This window comes from Cnephaeus nilssonii, assembly GCF_951640355.1.
Source record: "Cnephaeus nilssonii genome assembly, chromosome: 15".
NCBI classification, from domain to species: Eukaryota; Metazoa; Chordata; class Mammalia; order Chiroptera; family Vespertilionidae; genus Cnephaeus; species Cnephaeus nilssonii.
Window position 1 is genome coordinate 62,658,865 of NC_137086.1, and position 22,920 is coordinate 62,681,784.

At 38.2% G+C, this 22,920-nt stretch overlaps 1 protein-coding gene across 2 annotated transcripts in view; it reads right to left on the bottom strand.

Moving 5' to 3' along the window:
- Positions 1 to 22,920, bottom strand: part of MGAT4A (alpha-1,3-mannosyl-glycoprotein 4-beta-N-acetylglucosaminyltransferase A) — an 82,232-nt gene that overhangs the window by 19,897 nt on the left and 39,415 nt on the right. For both annotated transcript variants that reach the window (XM_079792059.1, XM_079792058.1), the window contains exons 5-8: positions 17,821 to 17,954; positions 5,834 to 5,880; positions 3,977 to 4,090; positions 2,439 to 2,514 (exon numbers count right to left, since the gene is read on the bottom strand). In XM_079792059.1, the coding sequence (XP_079648185.1) occupies positions 2,439 to 2,514; positions 3,977 to 4,090; positions 5,834 to 5,880; positions 17,821 to 17,954 (371 nt within the window). The remainder of the gene's footprint in view (positions 1 to 2,438; positions 2,515 to 3,976; positions 4,091 to 5,833; positions 5,881 to 17,820; positions 17,955 to 22,920) is intronic.

Below are 22,920 nucleotides of genomic sequence, written 5' to 3' on the forward strand. Positions count from 1 at the left end.
GGGCAGCCTGAGCGAGGGGCCTGTGGTAGTTTGCAGGCCGGCCACGCCCCCTGGCAACCCAAGTGGAGGCCCTGGTTTCTGGAATTTATTTTCCTTCTACAATTGAAACTTTGTAGCCTGGAGCGGAGCCAAGCCTGGGGCTCCCTCCGAGGCCGGCAGCCATTTTTGTTGGGGTTACAATTGAAACTTTGTTGCCTTAAGCGGTTGGGCCCGGCCAGGGTGTGAGGAAAGCTTTGCTTCCCCTGTTGCTGGCGGCAACCCTGGCCTGCTCTCTCAAGCTCCATTCTGCCGCCATTTCTGTTTGAATTTGTTTACCTTCTATAATTGAAACTTTGTAGCTTGAGTGGAGGCTTAGGCTTGGCAAGGGCAGGCGGAAAGCTTGGCTTCCTCTGTTACCTAGGAAACCTTGCTCTCTGTGGCTGTAGCCATCTTGGTTTGGGTTAATTTGCACACTCGCTCTGATTGAATGGTGGGCGTGGCTTGTGGGCGTGGCTTGTGGGTGTGTCAGAGGTTTGGTCAATTTGCATATTTGTCTATTAGATAGGATTTCTCTAAGGTATTTCAAGGAAATGTACTCTCTAAATTTAGGATATTGGCTTTTATATGCTCAAATGTTGTATACTGTTATATACAACTAGAGGCCTGGTGCACAAATTCGTGCATGGGTGGGGTCCCTCAGCCTGGCTGGCAATTGAGGCCTATCAGGGGAAGGGACCGCGGGAGGTTGGCTATGGGAGCACACTGACCACCAGGGGGCAGCTCCTGCATTGAGAATCTGCTCCCTGCTGGTCAGTGCATGTCACAGCGACTGGTCAACCGGTCGGTCCAGTCATAACAGTCACTTAGGTTTATATACACTGAGTGGCCATATTATAATCTGGCCACTCAGTGTATTTGTATCTCAAATGGGTACCAAAAGTATTCTAGACTTTTGCTGGAGATCAACCACCTATTTGCCCTAAGCTTTCTATCAGCCAGTGCAAAAGGGAAAACTGATCAGGTGCACGACTGATAGTATCTTTGATATCAAATAAATGAAGTACTCAAAAGAAGTACAGAGTGGCCAGATTATTATGCGTTCAGAGATCATAATAATCTGGCCACTTAAGTGTATAGATATATGTTAAGCTCTGACCCTACCATCATTTACATCTCCCTTTCTGTGAACCAAGGAAGAGTTCATGCCCATTTGTCTTGTGGTGTCTTTTTTTATCCTCACCTGAGGGGTGAGGACATTTTTTCCCATTGATTTTTAGAGAGAGTGGAAGGGAGGAGGAAGGGGAAGAGAGAGAGAGAGAGAGAGAGAGAAACATCAATTGGTTGCCTCCCACACACCCATGGCTGGAGGTGGAGAATCGAACCTGCAACCCAGGTATATGCCCTTGACTGGGAATGTTGAACCCCAGACCCTCCAGTGCACAGGCCGACACTCTAACCACTAAGCTATGCCAGCAAGGGTCATGCCCATTTGAATGCAGCTGGCCCAAGGTATAATGTCAAGGGAGAGAAAGTCTGACCTTAGTTAAGTCCAACTTCCCATGTGATGCCAGGCTTTTTCCTTCTTTCCTCTCCTCCCAAAGTCCCTTCCCATCTCTCCCAACTCCCAGGAGCTGCCCACCATTTCCCTTCTGATTCAGGGACCAGAATACCTTTTCTTAACACTTTCATCAAAACATCAGGACCTAATAAACTTTTCATACTGAAAAAATGAACAAAAAACCCTGACAAATTTAGTGGCTCAGGGGTATTTGCATTTCAAACAAGGAATAATGACCTTTGGTGAAAGAAATGAATTGGGAAACTTAAGCTTAAGTCACTGAGGAAAATGAAATTTGAAAGAAATAAGAGCTTCCTAGATTAGTAAGATGTTGTCTACCTGGCTAACTTAAAACCTGTATCACTATAGATTTACTATTCTAGCCATGCTAATAAAACTAAAAATGTCAGTTTTATTACCTAAATGTAAATATACTGTAGCATACAAAAAAAAAAAAAAAACACACCCACTATACTAATAGAACCACCACTAAAAAAAAAAAGACATGGAAATCCTTCTTTAAAATTTTCCATATAATTAATTCTTAGTTCTTTTTAACAGTGGAAAAAGGGAGGATGAGAAAGGAGAGGGAGGATGAGAGAAGAGGGGGAGGATGAGAGAGGAGATGGAGGGATGGGAGAAAAGGAAAGAAGAGGTGAGCGACCTGCCCATTGCCATTCCACTAAGTGGAGAGCTAGTGTTTGTGCAAAACCAGAGAATGGAACTTCAGAGCCCACATTCTCAGTGACTATGAGAGATGCTTCTGCCCTCGATATATTGTTATGATCTTAGAGATCTGAGAGGGCTTATGCTTTTAACACACCCTATTTTAATGAAAATATACCTTTGATGTTATTTTTCTTTAAAAGATGAGAAACATTAAAGAAATAACCACACTTACCTGAATGTAATATATGCCCTTTTCCTGAGCATACATCATTAGAAAACAATAATCTAGGTTTTGCTTTGTTCTCCATCTGAAATAAAAATTTTCAATTTTCAAAAGTAAGTTAAGAATCAGACTCAAAATAGGCAAAATAGGATTAAATGTATTACATTTTATGATATATATAATGATATGACATTATAATATTCTATAATATGTAATATATTACAGACACAATATGTATATATTTTACATTCATGATGTATACACAATGTATGTCCATATGGACATACAGATATCTAGATACACATACATACATAATATATGCACTTAGAGGAGAGAGTGAAAGAGAATTCACTTTTCTCTAATGAAGCCATTGTCAAAATGTATTCCCCAAAAGACTAATTCTCAAGATATCATAAGGAAAAATGAAGTCTAATACCAAGAAAGTTTTGGAAGCACACGTATTTCCCCTCGGGAGGTAAATTAATATGCATATAGAGGCACTGAAACATCCAGCAGTAAATACATTTGTTGAAAAAAAATTGTAATCCAGTATTTTCCAAACTTCCTTGACCACTGGCCCTTTTTTCAGTGACATCTTAATGTCTCTGGGAACTGGTGCTTCGACAATTGTACTTTGGGGAACACTGCTCTGGGGTCTAGGACTGTGCTTCAAGCAGGTAACAATTAATAAATATGTACTGAATGCTTATAACACCCAAAACATCCTGTTAAAATTTACAGCATTAAGTTCTTTCAGTGAATCCTGGTAGCCAAAAGAAACTGACTAATTTTAAATAAGAGAGTGGTTCTAAAAGTCAGGTTAAAAAAAAACCAAAAACACAACAACCAGTAAAATGAAAGCTTTGAATCATATTAAGCAAACTTCTCCATAATACAGCTAATAAGACTACCTAGAATTTTTTACTAAATTCAACCCTAATTTTTGAAAAATAAAATTACATTTATTGAGAGACAATTAATCAATTATGAGGACATATCTGTCTTTGGGACAAATGAATAACTCAAGTTATACAAATCTCTTCCCAAAATACCGTTTTTCCTTTTCTCTAGTTACAGAAAATCCAAAACTAATACCAATATCTCTTACTTTGTTTTTAATAACACAATGAAAGTTAAGTCCTTCAGTTTTAGAGAGCCAGAGACAAACCCAATAGACTAATTACATTATAATAATATAATTTTGCAGAACAGTATTATTGTTTTTGCCTCTTTATTGAGTCAGCTCTCATTTATGCTGCATACAAATCTGAGATTTCTATCGATATCTCAAATCTGAGATTTCTATCATAGATAATATGCTCTTAAGAAAACTCATAACATCAGAGCAGCAGTTATAAAAATTATAAAGTTTACCAAATTCAACCTCTCATCAGAAACTCCATAGAATTTCCAATAAAACACTCCAAAATTCATTGGCTCTCATTAATTGGCTAAATCCTAAAATATGTGAAGCTTTGATAAATAAGAACTACATTTATTATACATTACATTCACAAGGGTGAGTGTTCTAAGAAACACAGGCTCACCTTACTCTTTCTTTAGAGTCTCCAAATGTAGTCTTTAAGTTTGTCAAGTCAGGATAATAGCTTCCCGGAGGTGATATTATTTCCACCAAACCAGAACTGATTTCTTTAGAAAATCTACCATGAGAAAGGTTAGATGAGTTATTTAAGCTCTGTGGGATTTTATTTATCTTAATGCTCAACTTACTGTGTTATCATAAAACACATCAGTAATGAACACACTGTGTTCAATGAAGTTGCTCATCAATGATTTTTCAGAAAAATACAGATTTTTTCTAATAGCACACATTTTTAAAAAATAATGCTTTCAAAAAGTGTAAAGTGCCACTATTCTTAGAGCAGCATGGAAATCCTAGGCCAAATGCAGATATTACTTTCCTAAAAAGTATAAGAATTTTAACAAATCAAATCAAGGTGTCACAGAAAATAGAAATTGAAGAAAAACAAAGTAATGAATGAACATGCACGCGCATGTGTGCGTGTGCGTGTGCGTGTGCGTGTGTGTACAAAAATCAAAGTTCTTTAATTTTCAGGAAGGTTTAGTTGTAGGTTATGCACTATATGTCATCCCAAACTAGTGTTTCTCAGTGAGAGCACTCCTGCCCCTAAAGGGTACACTGAGCAATGTCCAGACATTTGGTCGTCATCATTATGGACAGGACTGGCATCTAGTAGGGAGACAGACATTATAGGGATGCTTTAAATATACTACAATGCATAGGACAGTCCTCACAACAAAGAATTATCTAGCCCAAGATGTAAACAGTGCCAAGGTTGAGAAACTGTTCTCAAGTTTTTTAAACCAATCTTACTCAATTGCAATTTCCTTCTCATTTGCATTCTCCATTATTTCATTTTTGCATATCTCCACAAAATGGTTGTCTAACTACCTGTCTTTGCACAAATGTTCTTAGTGCTTAATTTGCACTTTTTTTCTGGGCATGGTTTTCCTACACATTGATGAAGAAAGGAATCAACAGAATCATTGCATGTGCCCCACAGACGTGCCCACGAGGCCCATGTGAAGGGGACTAGTGATTATTGCTCTGGTCCTATTAAGGAATTGATACTATATGATAGTACTTATATGAAGGCTGCCAAGAAATTGAGCACTTGAGAAAAAAATCTAACAAATACAGAGTTTAACCCAGAATTATACATATTTTTTAAGTCTCTGGCTTTAGAACTGATAGACAAATATAAAGTCACATTATTTTAAATCTAGAGTTGGCAAATAATTGTTGCTTCTCTTTTGTCTTTTTAAGTAGAAGATAAGTGTTTAGGGGGAAAAAACAGACAGAATTCAATGAAGAAACCATATCAAGACTGATTTTTTAATGTTACTATTAAGACTACCACCAAAGCAGTACTTTAAAAATTAATGATACCTGAAATTTACTAAACTTTCCATCTGTTGTTACCTGCGATGTGCCTTGCTCACAGTAAATTGTTACTCAACCTTTGCAAAATAGATTAGATTTAGACATAGTTTAGCACTGAGATTTGAAACTGCTAAATGACTATCTGCCATAACAGCAGAAAACTTTTGCTTGGTAAACACAGGGTGAAAATTTAAGTAACCTCATATGACTCTATGTTCACTGTACTCCAGATTAAAGACTGTTATTTGATAATGTTACATACTTATAACATTCAAGTCTTTTCTAAATATACCAATTTATCCCATCAGATAACTGGATGTGCACCTTCTATATGACAATGCCAAAGACCAATTATAGGTGGTCCAATGAACACTGAACTCCAGAGACATGAAATATAAAAGAAGGCATTATCTTTTAGCAGAAAGCAAAGAGATAATAGGAATGATTATTTTCACTTCCATAATTAAGAAGAACTTACTCTTTCTCCAGGATGGCTATAACACCGTGTACATAATCAATATCTGTCTGGGAAAGAAAAGAAAATTGTACCTACGTTCATTGTTTTTATTTTTTTATTTAACTTTTAATACTGAACTCAAAGTCAAGTAAGTGAATAAAACATTCATTGAAAACATTACATTAGATTTTCAGATAAGTTATGGGACTTGCATTTATGTATTCTACTTTAGTGCACCACTATATATCACTGAGTATTTACTAATAAGCAGATAACTAAAGTTTCATTATTTTCAATTGTCGATGTTCAATTCAATAGAAAAATTTAAGAACAAAAACTATTGCTACTTCTTCTGAAACATCCAAACTGTAAGTAATGAATGAACAGTGTCTGTAAGCAGGCTCCAGGGAATGATGTGTCCACTGGGAATCATAAAACCTGGCTTCAAGACTCGCTCTGTGCTCACTGGCCTGTGTAACTTACAGTAAGCCTCTTCTCTGAGCTCAGTTTCCTGCCCTATTTTAAAAAGAAAAAGTGGGAGGAAAAATTACCTCAGAGACTATGACAGTAAATGATAAAAATGTAACAAAAAGCTGTATTATTATTATCAAGTTGATAATAAAAACCAAAGTCAAGAGCATTTTAACCAGAGTTAGAAGTAAATATTCATCAAGCCTGTGTACTTTCAAATTATATATGCAAACACAGATCCAATACCCCTATCAATTTTAAATTCAGTGATAGCTTATATTAAAATGCTCAATTGTTAAATAAATGACATCAAATCTGATCTATGTTATAAAGACTACCAAAACACTTAAAAATTGAGGGGAAAAAACATAAAGCTTAACCCTGGAAATTACAAAACTTTTGGATTATAAAATGTTGTTTTATAAGAGTTTATTTTATTTGTTTAATTGATCTTTATTGTTGAGAGTATAACAGGTGTCCTCCTTTGTCCCCCATTGACCTCCTCCACCCAGCTTGGCACCCTCTCCAGGCTTCCCAGCACTATGGTCTGTGTCTATGGGCTATGCATATCCTATATAATAAAAGCCTAATACGCAAATTGTCCCCTCGGGCAGTCATTGACCTGGAGTTCGACCGCTTACTATGACGTGCACTGACCACCAGGGGGTGGCGCAGAACATGGCGGGCGCCGGCGACACAGTGCTGGCAGTGGAAGGGCTGCCGGCCCCGATGGCTGCAGGGCCCTGACGACAGTGAGACCACAGCGGATGGTGGAGCAGTTGAGCGGGTGGTGCCAGGTCAAGGTGGGTGTGAGCGGGGGCCCAATCGCACTGCCAATCACCCAGCAGACAGCAACCAGCTTGGTGGTGGGGGGCGGGGCAAGCAGGCAGCGCCAGGCCAAGGCGGGGTGCCAGGTTGGGCTGCAGGGCTGTGAGGCTGGGGATGCAAGCTGGGGCTGCGAGGCTGGGGGCGCAAGCTAGGGCCCAATCTCTGCAGACCACCCGAATTTTGTGCACCGGGCCTCTAATATTCATATAATTTTCTTGGTTAATCTCTTCGCACCCACCCCCCTTTCCTCTGACATATGTCAGTCGGTTGCATATTTCAATGTCTCTGGATCTATTTTGGTCGTCAGTTTGTTTTGTTCATTAGAATGTTTTAATTTTAATTTCTGTTCATTGAAAGTAATTTCTATTTTTATTGTTAAATTTAAAGACTTAGGAGTAAGATACAACTAGAACACAGCCCACAATCCTTTGTACTTCCCCTTCATAAACACAAACAGTAGTGAGCTCATTTTCAATAAATTATCACCCAGTGAATATCTTACTAACTGATCAGGTTCTAATTTTGGAGCACATGATCAAGCCTGGTTTATATAAACTTTAGTAAGTTTAGCAACAACCTGAACCTCAAATTGATTACCATTTACTGAGTGCCAGTAACTTGCCTATCCAAGGAAACAGAATATGAATAGGGCCAGCTCCCTATCTCCAGGAGACTCTTCAAAAGGGGGCCAAGAGGAATAAACTTATGTGAATATAGATTTAATATGTCATGTGTAATGAAATTTATGAAGTGCAAGTGCTCCATATCTAATATCACACGTAATATCCTTATGTTGAAAAAATGTATTTTTTGATGATTTGACAGAAAAAAATAGGTAGTTTTGATTCATTCACATCAGACAGCTATTATTTGTGTTGGCTGCCGTCTTTTTTTTAATTTTTTATCTTTTTACAATCTAAGGAAAAAGCATTCAGTCCCCCAGACTAAATAGTCAGGTATTGCACATTTTAAACATTCTTGTGGCACACCGGCTGAAAATCGCTGTACCATATATTAGTTTTCTCATCTGTCCTTCTCTCTGATGTAGGTTTCACTGGGCAGGGGCTTTGTTTTATTCAGTGATAGGACTGGCTTATCACTGTGTCAGTAAATATTTGTTGAATTACAAGCAAATTTTATATCTCTCCAATTTCTTCCCCATTAGATTTGTATGATATTTAAACTAATGCATAGTGAACATCTTAAAATCTAGCTGCTGAAAGATTACAAGCCAAAACATCACTGATGCACCAACACAGTAATCTGTAGTTTAAAATCAAGAATAGAAACAACTGCCGAAGCCGGTTTGGCTCAGTGGATAGAGCATCGGCCTGCGGACTCAAGGGTCCCAGGTTCGATTTCGGTCAAGGGCATGTACCTTGGTTGCGGGCACATCCCCAGTAGGGGGTGTGCAAGAGGCAGCTGATCAATGTTTCTCTCTCATCAATGTTTCTAACTCTCTATCCCTCTCTTCCTCTCTGTAAAAAAATCAATAAAATATATTTTTTAAAAAAAGAATAGAAACAACTAACAACTAAAAAAGACTCGTAATTGTGAGAGCTGAAGATAACGTAACTATGGAGAGAGCTACTACTTATTTCTGAGGCTACTGTACTCCTCGGGTGCGTTGGGGTGTAAAAGTTCCAAAGCACTCAGGTAACTAACCCTGCCTGAAAACACTAAACTGTCTCACGAGAAAAGATTAAGCCATTTAATCAGAGTTTACCCAGGAACACAACATTGACATTATATGCAATTACCAATGAAAATCAGATACAAATCTAGAATACAGAACCTATGGAATACAGCTAACACAGTGTTCAGAAGAAAATTCATAGTAATTCTTATATTAACAAAAAGAAATAATGGAGGAGAAACCAAGATGGCGGCATAGGTAAACACCTGAAATTGCTGCCTCGCAAAACCACTTCAAAACTACAACTAAAAGACAAAACGGACATCATCCAGAACCACAGGAAGGCTGTCTGAGTGGAAATTCTACAACTAGAAGGAGAGAGAAAAGCACACTGAGACTCAGAGGAGGTGCGGAAGTAAAGTGCAGAGGTACGCAGGCGCACGCATGGAAAGGGCTGGCAACTGAGTATGCTGTTGTCTTTCTCAATCGGGAGGGAGACACAAGCTCCCGACTGCTCTGAACTCCAGTTCCGGGCAAGACTCTGGGGACCCAGACTCATACGGGGAGAAGCTGGACTGTCTGGCATCAGGCGGAACTCAAGGGCAGCTTTCTCTCAGAGGTGCTTGCAGCAATTACCGAGGGACACTGAGACCTGGGGCCTCTTAGGGCAGGGCTGAGGATCAGCCATTGCTGTTTGCTCTGCCCTGTGGATTCCCTGAGACCCCGCCCCACCCAAGCTGTACGCAGAGGCTTTTGCATATGAATGGCCTGGCCATTCGCAATCTAAAATTACCTAACAAACTGCAGCTGGGTCACAGAGACCCAGAACTTCCAAAAGAAGGCCCAAGGCCCCACAGCAGCTTGCATTGCTTCACAGCTGGGCCTCATCTGGGCACCTCGAAACCCCAAACAAAGATCTCTCAGTAGCTCCTGCTGGGTGGCCTCAGGAAGAAGCTAAAATAGCACCTCCTTAGAGATCCACGAGCCAGTGTACCCAATGGTCAGAGTGGGACCATCCAGATTACAACTCCTCAGATCCATAAGGGACACACTCAGGAGGCAGACTCAGTGAGCACCAAAGCCCCACTGAAGCAAGTCTTGCCCCATAAGGTGTCTCCAGCACAGAAGTTCTCCCATCGTAGACACAGCTGATCCTCACAGTCAACTGGCCTGGAGGTCAATTCCTCCCAGTGATACCAACAACAATCAAGGTTTAAATGCAACAAGACTGCACACAGCCGAAACCGGTTTGGCTCAGTGGATAGAGTGTCAGTCTGCAGACTGAAGGGTCCCGGGTTCGATTCTGGTCAAGAGCATGTACATTGGTTGCGGGCGCATCCCTGGTAGGGGGTGTGCAGGAGGCAGCTGGTAGATGTTTCTCTCTCATCGATGTTTCTAGCTCTCTATCCCTCTCCCTTCCTCTCTGTAAAATATCAATAAAATATATTAAAAAAAAAAAAAGACTGTGCACACAGCCCACAAAGGGGTGCACCAAGAGTGTCCACCTCAGGTAACTGGGGAGGCTGAGCCACTGAGCCCTATAGGACACCTAGCACACAAAGCCACTCTATCAACACAGGGAAGCAGCCAAAATGCGGAGACAAAGAAACAGGTCACAAATGACAGAAATGGAGGAAAGCAAACAACTGGATATAGAGTTCAAAACACGGTTGTAAGGTTTTTCAAGAATTTTCTAGAAAAGGCCGATATATTTAGTGAGACCCTAGATGATATGAAAAAGGACCAATTAGAAATTAAGCATACACTGACTGAAATAAAAAATAATATACAGAGATCCAACAGCAGACTAGAGGATCATAAGAATCAAGTCAAAGATTTGAAATACGAAGAAGCAAAAAACACCCAACCAGAAAAGCAAAAAGAAAAAAGAATCCAAAAATATGAAGATAGTGTAAGGAGCCTCTGGGATAACTCCAAGTGTACCAACATCAGAATTATAGGGGTGCCAGAAGAAGAGAAAGAGCAAGATATTGAAAACCTATTTGAAGAAATATTGACAGAAAACTTCCCCCACCTGGTGAAAGAAATAGACTTACAAGTCCAGGAAGCGCAGAGAATCCCAAACAAAAGGAATCCAAAGAGGACCACACCAAGACACATCATAATTAAAATGCCAAAGGCAAAAGACAAAGAGAGAATCTTAAAAGCAGCAAGAGAAAAACAGTTAGTTACCTACAAGGGAGTACCCATATGATTGTCAGCTGATTTCTCAACAGAAACTATGCAGGCCAGATGGGAGTGGCAAGAAATATTCAAAGTGATGAATAGCAAGAACCTACAACCAAGATTACTCTACCCAGCAAAGCTATCATTCAGAATTGAAGGTCAGATAAAGAGTTTCACAGATAAGAAAAAGCTAAAGGAGTTCATCACCACCAAACCAGTATTATATGAAATGCTAAAAAGTATTCTTTAAGAAGAGGAAGAAGAAGAAAAAGGTAAAGATAGAAATTATGAACAACAAATACATATCTATTAACAAGTGAATCTAAAAATCAAGTGAATAAAAAATCTGATGAACAGAATAAACTGGTGAATATAATAGAATCAGGGGCATAGAAAGGGAGTGGACTAACAATTCTCAGGGGGAAAGGGGTGTGGGGGGTGCGGGAAGAGACTGGACAAAAATCGTACAACTATGGATGAGGACAGTGGGGGGGGGGGGGGGTAAGGGCAGAGGGTGGGGTGGGAACCGGGTGGAGGGGAGCTATGGGGGGGAAAAGAGGAACAACTGTAATAATATGAACAATAAAGATTTATTATAATTGAAAAAAAAGAAATAATGGAAATAAATCAATTTAGTATCTGGGACAAGTATAACATGTAAAGTATAACATGTAACTAACAAAAGCAGAAAAATTAATGTTAAAAGCCAACATTAAAAAAATTTTTTAAGCCAGTATTAACCAGAAAACAAAAAAAAATAAGCCCAAAAGATGTTTTTGAAATAATAAAAACAGATCCACTAGCTAAAAATGGGGAGAATACAAATATACACACATATATAAAGAAATCAGGGGGAAATAACCACAAAAACAACAAAAGTCAACTTTGCTCCATTCTGTATAAAGCAAATTTTAAAACTTAGGTAAAATGGATAAATTTCTAGGAAAATATTTTACAAGAAGTCTATATAGGTCTTTATGTTCTAATATAAAAAGTTAATATTATACCACCTACATAGAAATAGTGCGAAAAAGAATATATCCACATATATACACATTAAATATCTCTGAATGGAGATATCTCTGAATGAACAACTATTAACAGTTGTTGCCTGTAGAGAGGTAATAGTGACTAAGGAATAGCACTAAAGGGGAGACTTTTCAAAGTATACAACACCATATTTATAATTTTTTAAGCATGAGATAATATTACCTATTCAAAGAATTAATAAATAGGAAACAATATTTCCTAGCAAATAAAATATATAATAGGAAATTTAAAAAAACCCTACAGCAATTTGATCAATTCTCTGGTTATTCAACTTCTATATTCATTTATAAATTTACCTGCTTTGCATATTTCTGCCCATAAGCCAACTAATTAGCACTGTTAGCCCAATTTAAATAAAAGAATTTTAAAGAAGGGATAGTAATGGCCTCAGGCACTCTGACTACAAAACGCAAACTAAAATGTGTACAATAGTAAAAAGCACAAAACTAAATAAAAAGCAAAACTTTTTTCATGCTATATCCTAAACACACTGTGAGCTGGAAACCCTGTAAACTCAGTTTTTCAGAGACTACCTTTAGGTGCTTTTCTAACATGATGAATTTTTTATTTCATTAAAGAATCTCAACTTGAATTCTTTGATTTAGGACCTTAAAATTTAAACATGCCTTTGGAATGTTTTTAGGCAAATTACAGAAACAATGTAAATAATCATCTATAATAATAAAAGCATAATATGCTAATTAAACTGGATGTTCTTCTGGACAACCTTCCGGATGAAGCCGCAGCAGCAGCGGGAGCCGAGGCAGAGGCAGCTGCCATGGTGGGCGGGGGGCCAAGCCCCTTGCATGAATTTCGTGCAATGGACCTCTAGTAATGATATAAAAGATATGCTACATAAAGATATGCTATCTCAAGTTCTCTTTCCAGTCCTAGCCAGTTGCTCAGTGGTTAGAGCACTGGCTCTCAGACTGAAGGAGTGCAGGTTAGATTCTGGTTAAGGGCAGGTATACCTCGGTTGCAAGCTGGATCCCTGCCCCCATTGGGGCGCATGCAGTAGGCAACCAATCAATGTGTCTCTCCCACATCAACGTTTCTCTCTCTGTCTCTCCCCTACCCTTCCACTCTCTAAAAAATCAATGGAAATACACACACACACACACACACACACACACACACACACACACACACAATATATATATATATATATATATATATATATATATATATATATATATATATATACCTAATAAAAGCGTAATATGCAAATTGACCGCACATTCGCTACGTCCAAGCCACGCCCACCAGCCAATCAGGGTAAGTATGCAAATTAACCCAACCAAGAGGCAGTTAATTTGCATATCAAGACAGCGTAGAAAGAAGCCAAGCGTCGCAGAAGGGAGCGAAGCTGTGGAGAAGCAAGCAGGCAGAGTGGGGAGAAGGGAGGCAAGCAGGCGGGGCCGGGGGAGAAGGAAGGGAAGCAGACGGGGCGGGGGAGAGCGCAGCAGGAAGCCCTATTGCAGGAATCTTCCTGCAACGGGCTACTAATATATATATAATCACCTTGGGTGAGGATTAACAAAACAAAAAAAATAAAGCTCTTTCTCTAAATTCTCAGCAATTTTTATGATCATCAACATAATGTGGCTGTTACAAATTCAGCAATATTCTATCTGAAACGCACCTTAAAAATTGATTTCATCTCTTCCACTTGGAATAGCATTTAGCCACCTAGCACTGCACATCCATGTTGATTACATGTTCTGTTTATAGCAATTGAGGTATTTTTTTAATAAGTTGTAAGCTATACCAGTGAGGACCTTCATAGCAATAGAAACTGACTGGCAGAATAGTCAGACATTGAACGATGATGGGTAGGACTCATAGGACCTCCAGTTAGGCCGAGGAACCAGGCTTGGAAGGCGGCAGAAATAAAGCTGGGTGCAGCCAGAAATCACAGGATGCTCCCAATGCTACAACTTGCCAAGCCCTCATCAGCTTTCAGTGCCTCTGAATCCTGCCCCTGTGACCATGGGAAAGACACCCCCACTGCCACCATCTATCACCAGAATGGACCGTCCACAATCTCTGCTTCTTTAGGAAAATATTTCTTCTAAATGTTATTTCTTATTGTTACTGGCATTTAGAAATACAAGTTGATCCTATATCCAGCCACCCTGATAAATTCCCATTAATTCTAATCTATATATATAAAAGCCTAAGAGACCATCGCAACCAAATGGACGACTGAACAGGCTGTGTGGGGCGACTAGGCTGGCAGGGGGGTTAGTGAGTGATGACCAAACGACTGAGCAGCAGGCTGCGTGAGGCAACCAGGCCAGCAGGGGGTTAGTGAGGGGCGACCAAACAACCGAACAGCAGGCTGCGTGGGGCAACCAGGCCCTCAGGGGGGGCGCAGTTGGAGGTGGCCAGGCCGGCAGGGGGGGCAGTAAGGGGCAACCAAGTCGGCAGGGGGGACAGTTGGGGGTGACCAGGCCATCAGGGGGCGCAGTTAGGGGCGATCAGGCAGGCAGGCAGGTGAGCAGTTAGGAGCCAGTGGTCCCGGATTGTGAGAGGGATGTCCGACTGCCGGTTTAGGTCTGATCCCCAGGATCGGACCTAAACCGGGAGTCAGACATCCTCTGAGGCGTCCTGGATTGGAGAGGGTGCAGGCTGGGCTGAGGGGTGAGGGGACCCCTCCCCACCATGCACGAATTTCGTGTACCGGGCCTCCAGAAACTTAATAATTTGTGTACTTATCCTTTTGGGTTTTCTGTGTGAACTGAAAATAATAAATCTCCACTCCAAGTCTAGGGTAGGAATACCCAAGTGGCTGAGACCAGGTCACATGCCTGAATTAGTAAAGGAAACATCTGACATTTTTAGATTCAATAGTGGGTGGGAGGTACTTCCTTCCTCTTACCAAGATTCATAAAATAGGGAATTCTCCAAATATAAGAATGGGACAGGAAAAATAATTTTTGCTAAAACTCAGAGTACAATGTAGGAAAATGTTTTGTCAGAAATAATCATAAATGACAGAAATAATATAAACAATGATATAGTACTATAAGAAATATTATACAGACTATCACTTGCTACTAGTGTTAATGAGCCCCAAGCTACCAGACACTTAGGTTAAAATTACAAATTAAGGTAGAATTAAATGTAATAATTCAGAATTTTTAATTGCCTAAAAACAATTCAATCAACTGTAAATTAATTCTTCTTTCAGTACAGATTTTCTTCCAAATATTAAAATTCTATACAGATACATATATAAACACTGCAATTCAGGGGGAGGAGTCTTCAGAGACTTACACACCTGAATTTACAACACCTCTCCATCTGTGATCTCCTTGTGCTTCCCTGTACCAACACTGAGCTCAAAAGGCTCAATAACATTATTCTCATTTTAGAGATGAAGAAACTGAGACTGAAGAAAGAAAAAGGACCTGCTCAAGTGGCAGTAAGTGGCAGAATCCAGGCCCTGAACTCAGGTCATCTGACTCCAAACCTATTGTTATTACATCTTAGTATCAGATAAATGGCTATGGCAAGAGGGTCTTGAATTTTTATGTATGTGAATCTATCTATATACTGAACACTATTTTTCAAGTGTATAAGGATAGTTTTCTTTTAGAGTAATAAGACTTTTTTCTAAGTAAAAATCAATACATGTTCATTGTAAAAAAAATTCTAATTTTGTAAAACTGTATGCAACAGAAAGTGGCATCTTCCCATAATCCCAACTCTCAAGATACCTGGCTACTAATAGTTGATAGGATATTACACAAGACCATTTTCTCTATTTATTTTATTAATGCATGCAGGAGCTGTTTCCATGTGTGTATGTGCTTGAATAGATTTTCACACTTACAAATGTTACTACTGAATCAATTTTTAAAATCAGAAAGTTGGGTCAGAGAGTATACTTTAAATTTTAATAGCTATTGCCAAAATGCTTTCTAAGGAGGTTGTATCAATTTCTACTGGTATACAATATGCAATTGACAAGTTTAATTACTTAAAATGTAAGATTTCTATAACAAAGAAATACAAAGTTCCTGCAAAAGACAAACTGAACTAAATATTTCAAATAATTTATCCCTCTCATATATGAAATTTTCTTACAAATAAAAAAGAGCAAAGTTTATAAAAATAATTTTAAATACAAATGGTGCAAGAAAAACCTATAAATCAGCATTTAACCCCATCAGTAAAGAAATCCAAATTAAGCAAAAGCCATGTATTATTTTTTACCCATCAAGTTGACAAAAAAATTTAAAGACTGATATTATCTAGTAGAGCATTTCTCGCAGAATATGTGGACTCTGACCAAACAATTCCACATTTAGGAATTGATCAGACCTCAGTAACTATACAAAGGACACAAAAATTTATGCCATGCTGAAAATAACACAAAAACTTGGAAACAGTCTAAGTGTCTAGCAATCAGAAATTAAATAAAATACATTAAAACCATATAATGGAATATTTTATAGTCAGAAAAAATGATGCTATGATATCTATTCTTAACATGAAAAAATGTCTATGAGCCCAGCTGGCATGGCTCATTGGTTGAGTGTCAACCTATGAACAGGAGGTCATGGTTCGATTCCCAGTCAGGGCACTTGCTCGGGTTGTGGGCTCGATCCCCAGTGTGGGGCATGCAGGAGGAAGCCGATCAATGATTCTCTCTCATCATTGATGTTTCTATCGCTCTCTCCCTCTAACTTCTTCTCTGAAATCAATAATATATTTTTTTAAATGCCCATATTAAAATACATATAGAACAAATCCATTTATATATGTAACAAGCCACAGGAAATATTTATTTTCTTTCTTTTCTTTTTTTAAATAGTAGCTCATTTTTATATTTTATTTTTATTTTTTAAATATATATTTTTTTATTGATTTCAGAGAAGGGAGAGAGAGAATCATTGATTGGCTGCCTCCTGAACGCCCTCCACTGGGGATCAAGTCTGCAACCCAGGCATGTGTCCTTGACCAGAATCAAACCCAGGACCCTTCAGTCCGCAGACCGACACTCTATCCACTGAGCCAAACTGGCTAAGGCAGGAAATATTTCTTAAGATATATTTCAGAATATTTAATTATTATATCTGTATGGAGGAATAGCAGCTAATTTTTCATTACACATTTCTGTAATTGTTTTAAATTCTATTATTCTAGAGAACAATTCTTAATATAAGAATTGTTCTATTCTTGTATTAAGAAACACATTAAGAACATTTTCATTTAGAAAGATAGGGAAACATTTGAAAAGTTGGGAATCAATGGGCCAGAACCAACTGATGTCCTAAATCCTTTCACATTCTGAAATTCTATATAATAATTAAGAAAATAATTACTTCAGGGTGATTTTTCTCATCATTTATGAAAAACTTGCTCAAGATTTATTCTTTCCCTAGAACTTTTGAGGAAACTAAAATACAATAAATACAATATTCCTCATTCTTGTGATATTTTGACCTTTTCAATTATGGATGATGGTTGCATCTTGAGAGTACAGTAAGGGTCGAGAGAATAACAAGATGATAAAACCCATGTCTAGGCTAAACATTTCTCAGCTTTCTATACTCCCAAAGAACACCAGTGCAAAGCTCCAAATTTAGGTTCTGTAACTAGAAACAGGGACTCACTGCTCTGAAAGACTTATTATCCTGAATTGTAGCTGCAGTAAAAAAGTTAAGGCAAACATTAAGTTAGACTTAAATTTAACCATTGGATAGAATATATTACCTAAACTTTACTCACATTTTTTAAATGCTCATAAAAGTATATTTAAATATTCAATTATAGTTTTAACTCTTATAGATTATAGGTGTAAAAATCACAACAATTAAATAATTACCTCTCCTATGAAGACTACTATTACACAGTCCAATTTCTCTTCAGGATACAGATTATCAATAAGGGAATGAAGAGTTTCTACGAGGTAAGATTTAACTTCTCTCTTCACAGTAGGAATTCCCATTACAATTGAAACTGAAACAAAATTATAATTATATAAGATTTTACAAAGACAATATATAAAAATACCACTACTTCAAAAATATTATACCCTTCAAATTGATGAAAATAATTGAGGTATCAAAATATACTACATTTCAGAAAGAAAAATAACCAAAGGAAAGAAAGGCATTACCCATAATACTGTAATTCTTTTTCACAGAACTTAAGGAAAGAAATAATCCATAAGAAAAGAAATAATGTCAAAGAACCGATAAAAATGAACGATATTAAAACTCATATTAAAAAGTGACTGTAAAGTATAAACAACAAATTTAATTATACAACTAAACCTTAGAAACACTAAACACATCTTAAAAATTAATGTCCCAGCCCAGCTGTCGTGGCTCAGTGGTTGAGCATCAACTCATGAACCAGGAGGTCACAGTTCGATTCCCGGTGAGGGCACAAGCCTGGGTTGTGGGCTCAATGCCCAGTGGGAGGCGTGTGGGAGGCAGCCAATCAATGATTCTCTCTCATCATTGATGTCTCTCTCTCTCTCTCTCTCTCTCTCTCTCTCTCTCTCTCTCTCCCCTCTCCCTTCCTCTCTAAAATAAAAAAGAATGTATTTTTAAAAATTAATGTCCCAAATCTCATATATATGATGCAGAGGGAAGGCCACATGACATCTTTTCTGTGGTTTCCTTGCCCAAAATGAATAACCTCAATCTAATCATGAAGAAACAAAAGACAAACACAAATTAGGGGACTACATCACAAACTAACTCATTGGTCAGTACTCTCTAAAGTATCATGATCAGGAAAAATAAGCAAGAATGAGGAACTGTCCGTGACTGAAAAGACTAAGAAGATATGATAATTGAGCGAAATATGGGATCCTGAGCTGGATCCAGAAACAAAAAAAATACGAATTAAAAAAACGGCAAAATGTGAACAAGATTGAAGGTTAAATAACAGTATAACATCAATGTTTATTTTCTGGTTTTGATCATGGTACTATGGTTATGTAAGATGTAAATGGTTAGAGGAACTGGTAAGCTATATGGAAGCTATACTATTCAGGTAACCGTTTTTAAGTCTAAAATTTCATTTCTACTATTATGCCTATTTTGAAATGCAAATTTGTCCCTATGTGTGATTAGTATATTAAGGAGCCATTTCAGCATAACACTGGTTTCACATTTGTTTATGTGCAATTTCTTCTCTGGAACAAACACTCACAGGAAATTGCACCTATTGGAACAGACCTCAGGAAACTAAAAGGAGCATTGCAGAGATGCACAAAATGAACACACTGCCAGCTGGCTGCCAGCTGCCCCAGCTCACTGCCCACTAGGACCACACCTATCCACACCTGGTGTGACCACTTCCTGTCAGACTTCAGAGAAGTCCCTTTGCACCACTTCTCAGAGTTTCCCAGCTGCAGGCCTTCTGAAGCCCATTTTAACACACAAACCTGAGATCTATTACAAGGCAGAGTACCATGTTTATTGTAGCAATTTTCTATTTATTAATCACTTAACAAGTGTAGAATTATGCTACCATTTTTAAGTTGTTATATTTTTTAATGTGTAACTGGCAAAATTGTTGAGTGTTGTAAACCTAATCCCATTTTTCTCAGTTTATTGCACAATTCTGCATAGTGCAGTAATTTTTTAGGAATGCATATATTGTGTTACAGTAGGACTGTATTTCCCAGAAAGTTTTAAAAAATATCACCTCTTAAGAAGTCTTAGTATACTGCATATTATACATCAGTAGAAAAATACTCTATATATTTTTAAAATAATTAAGTATTAACAATTAATTGGAGATACTATAAAATACTTAAAATTCATAGAATTCTAAAGCTAGAGGGAAAGTTAAAGATCATGGATCTACAAGCTATCACCATGATTCCACAGATAAGAATTGTAAGATCCAAATAATTCAAGGAACTTGCCCAAGTTTCACATTCCTCTCTTCCATTTTGGGACAAAGAGTTTACAAGGGCTCAAAAAGAGATTTGCTACATTTTTCCGAACATATTTACTAAACACCTATTAAATATAAGGCATTATTCTAGTGACTGTAATATAATAGTGAACAGCACGGATAAGGCCCCTACCCTCATGGAACTTATATTCTAGAAGAGAAGATAAAATAATACAATCTTAGAGGGTAATATGTACTATACAAATTAAAATGTGGCAATATTAGAAAGAGTGGGTGGGGGGGTAAGGGGAGGTACCTTTATAGATAGTGAGGGTCATGGAAGGCCTCTCTGGTATCAAGTGAGCTGGTAATTAGTGATGAGAAAGAGCAGAGAAAAAACATTCCAGAAGAAACAGCAAGGCCCTGAAGAGACAATGATCTTAACATAACTGAGAAGGAGCCAAGAACAGAATATGTCTAAAGCAGAATGAGCCTAGATTCAGAGCACTAGTTAGGGGTCATTGCACATGAAACCTTAAGTTTAGTTTTTAATTCAGAGAAAGCCATTATAAAGCTATAAATAGGGGAGCGACATTATCCAATTTGTTAATTTTAAAAGTTTACCAAATTTTGTGGAGAACAGAAACAAAAGTGTTAAGAGTAAAAGCATTTTGGGAGAAATCAGGAAGCTATTGCAGTGATTAAAGGAAAAGATGGTGGTTTGAATTAGGGAATTTAAAGATGGAGATGAGTGGCTGGATTAGTGGATGGATATATATTATTCTCACTAGAGGATACGCTTATTGATTTTTAGAGAGAGACAGAGAGGGAGGGAAAGAGGGAGGGAGGGAGGGAGAGAGGGGGGAGGGAGGGAGGGAGGGGGAAAGAGAGAGAGAGAGAGAGAGAGAGAGAGAGAGAGAGAGAGAGAGAGAGAGAGAAAGAAACATCGATGTGATAGAGAAACAGATCGACTGCCTCCAGCACATGTCTGGACGGGGGACCGAACCCACAACCTAGGTATGTGCCCTGACTGGGAATTGAACTCACAACCTTTTGGTGTACCGGACAACGCTCCAACCAACTGAGCTACCAGGCCAGGGCTAGGACATATTTTGAAGACCCTTTCTCCTGGGGCTTAGAGACAAAGGAAGAGGATGATTGAAGGATGACTTAAGTGGATGGGGGATCTTTTATTGAGAACAACACACTGTTTGAGCATGTTACTCTGAGATGCCTCAAGACAGGATGAGTTACCCTGGAAGCAAATTTTCATATACTTCAACCTACCTCAAAATTTAAATTAAAAACATTTTAATTATTTAGAAAACAGATTAAAAATATAGCATCTATGATACAAAGCATTCCTAAGAAATGTTACGTCATATGGAGTTCAAAGATTCTGTGTATGGAAAAAGCAAAAATATATGCTGACCCAAAGTATGCAAACACAAACGGTATTAAAGTTATAATGCAACCTCTATTCCCTACCACTGTCTTGAGTTGTTTTGTTTCTGTTTTAAGTTTAGATGGCATGTTTAGAGAAGCTCCTAATATACTGTTTTGGAGCTGAAATTTAAATTCTTTAGTTTAAAACAAGGCACTCAAAGACTCCAAAAACACTAAAAATGAAAGTACTAATTTCAGCTAAGCTTTCAGAATTAGAGTATCCACGCTTGTGGTATTTCACAAAATTACCACAAAAAAGACAGTTTTTCCAGCCTTCTGGTCACAGGTAGGACTGCACTTCCTGGTCCCCTTAGGGTTGGGGAGAACAGTGGGAGGTGTGATTAGTAACAATGAGTCATCCCCACAGGTAAGTCATGGGCTGAGCCCCTGGAGCTGCAGTGTGATGGCCTTCAGAGTTGTCTTTTCTCCTCAGCAGAGCAACCAGTAACGTTCAAGATGCCGACTGCTCTGTCTGCCTGGATCTCTGAGTGACCAATGATACACAAAGCCCCGCCAACCCTGACGGACAAGTACTTTGAGCAGTAAATAAACAAATAACTCTGTATTACTTAACCCACTGAGATTTGGGGTTGTTAATTACTACTGCATAACCCAGCCTGCCCTGGTCCTGTTTGATAAAATGTTCTTCTATGGCTTGCAATCTAAAAATGTATGTATTCTAAGGGATAAGAGTTCAGAACAAATATGGCAGCAATGTGAACAATATAGACATATCATCCTTTTGTGGAGGAGCAAGGTGGACCAAGGAACCAAACAGGAATGGAGACAAAGGGTTGTTCTAAGTTCTTTGTCCCAGTAATTAATGACCCAATATTTCCTACTCAGGTATTAACTGCACCTATAATACATCGATTATGTACTAGACTATTTAAAATATAGTCATAAGATAGGTAAAGCTGTTGCCTCATGGTGTTTATAATTTGACAGAGATAGCAACTGATATTATTTCCGTTTCCTTCAACTTTTCTGGGAAGTTTACAAATTCCAGTATTTATTTCATGATAAAAAAAATTAGGAACAATCTTAATTTGGTATTCTGAATCTTCAATTACTAGTCTACCTTCAGTTATAACTAAATTGCTTTTCTTTTTCAATATTCATTGCTAATCAAATATTTTTAGCCTATCATGTTTCCTCTGGTTTGATTTTAGTCATTTATTCCCCATTTCCTTCCTTATAGTCCATGACAACAGTTTTATCTCTATTGTCCAGGTGTACTTTCTCTGTCTTTGTTGGCTTCATCTTTCTGTTTCCTGAAAACTAACTGTTCTAGGTCCTCAGTTCTAGGTCCTGGGTGATCTCATCCACCCTTGTATCTTCAAAAAACCAGTTATTTGCAAATGATGACTCATAAAATTAAACCCGAATTTATGGTCTTGTCTTTGAAACTAATATTACAAAACATTTTGTTGTCCTTTATCACATGAATAGTACCAGCCATCCAGTTATATAATCCAGAAATCTAGGTCCTATCCCTGACTGCTCCCTCCTACCTTAGCCCACAAAACCGTCCATCACTATGTCTTCCCATGTATATATCCCCATACATTCCAAACAACTAGTAAATCATCTTCTTTCCATCCCTACTACTACCACTGCT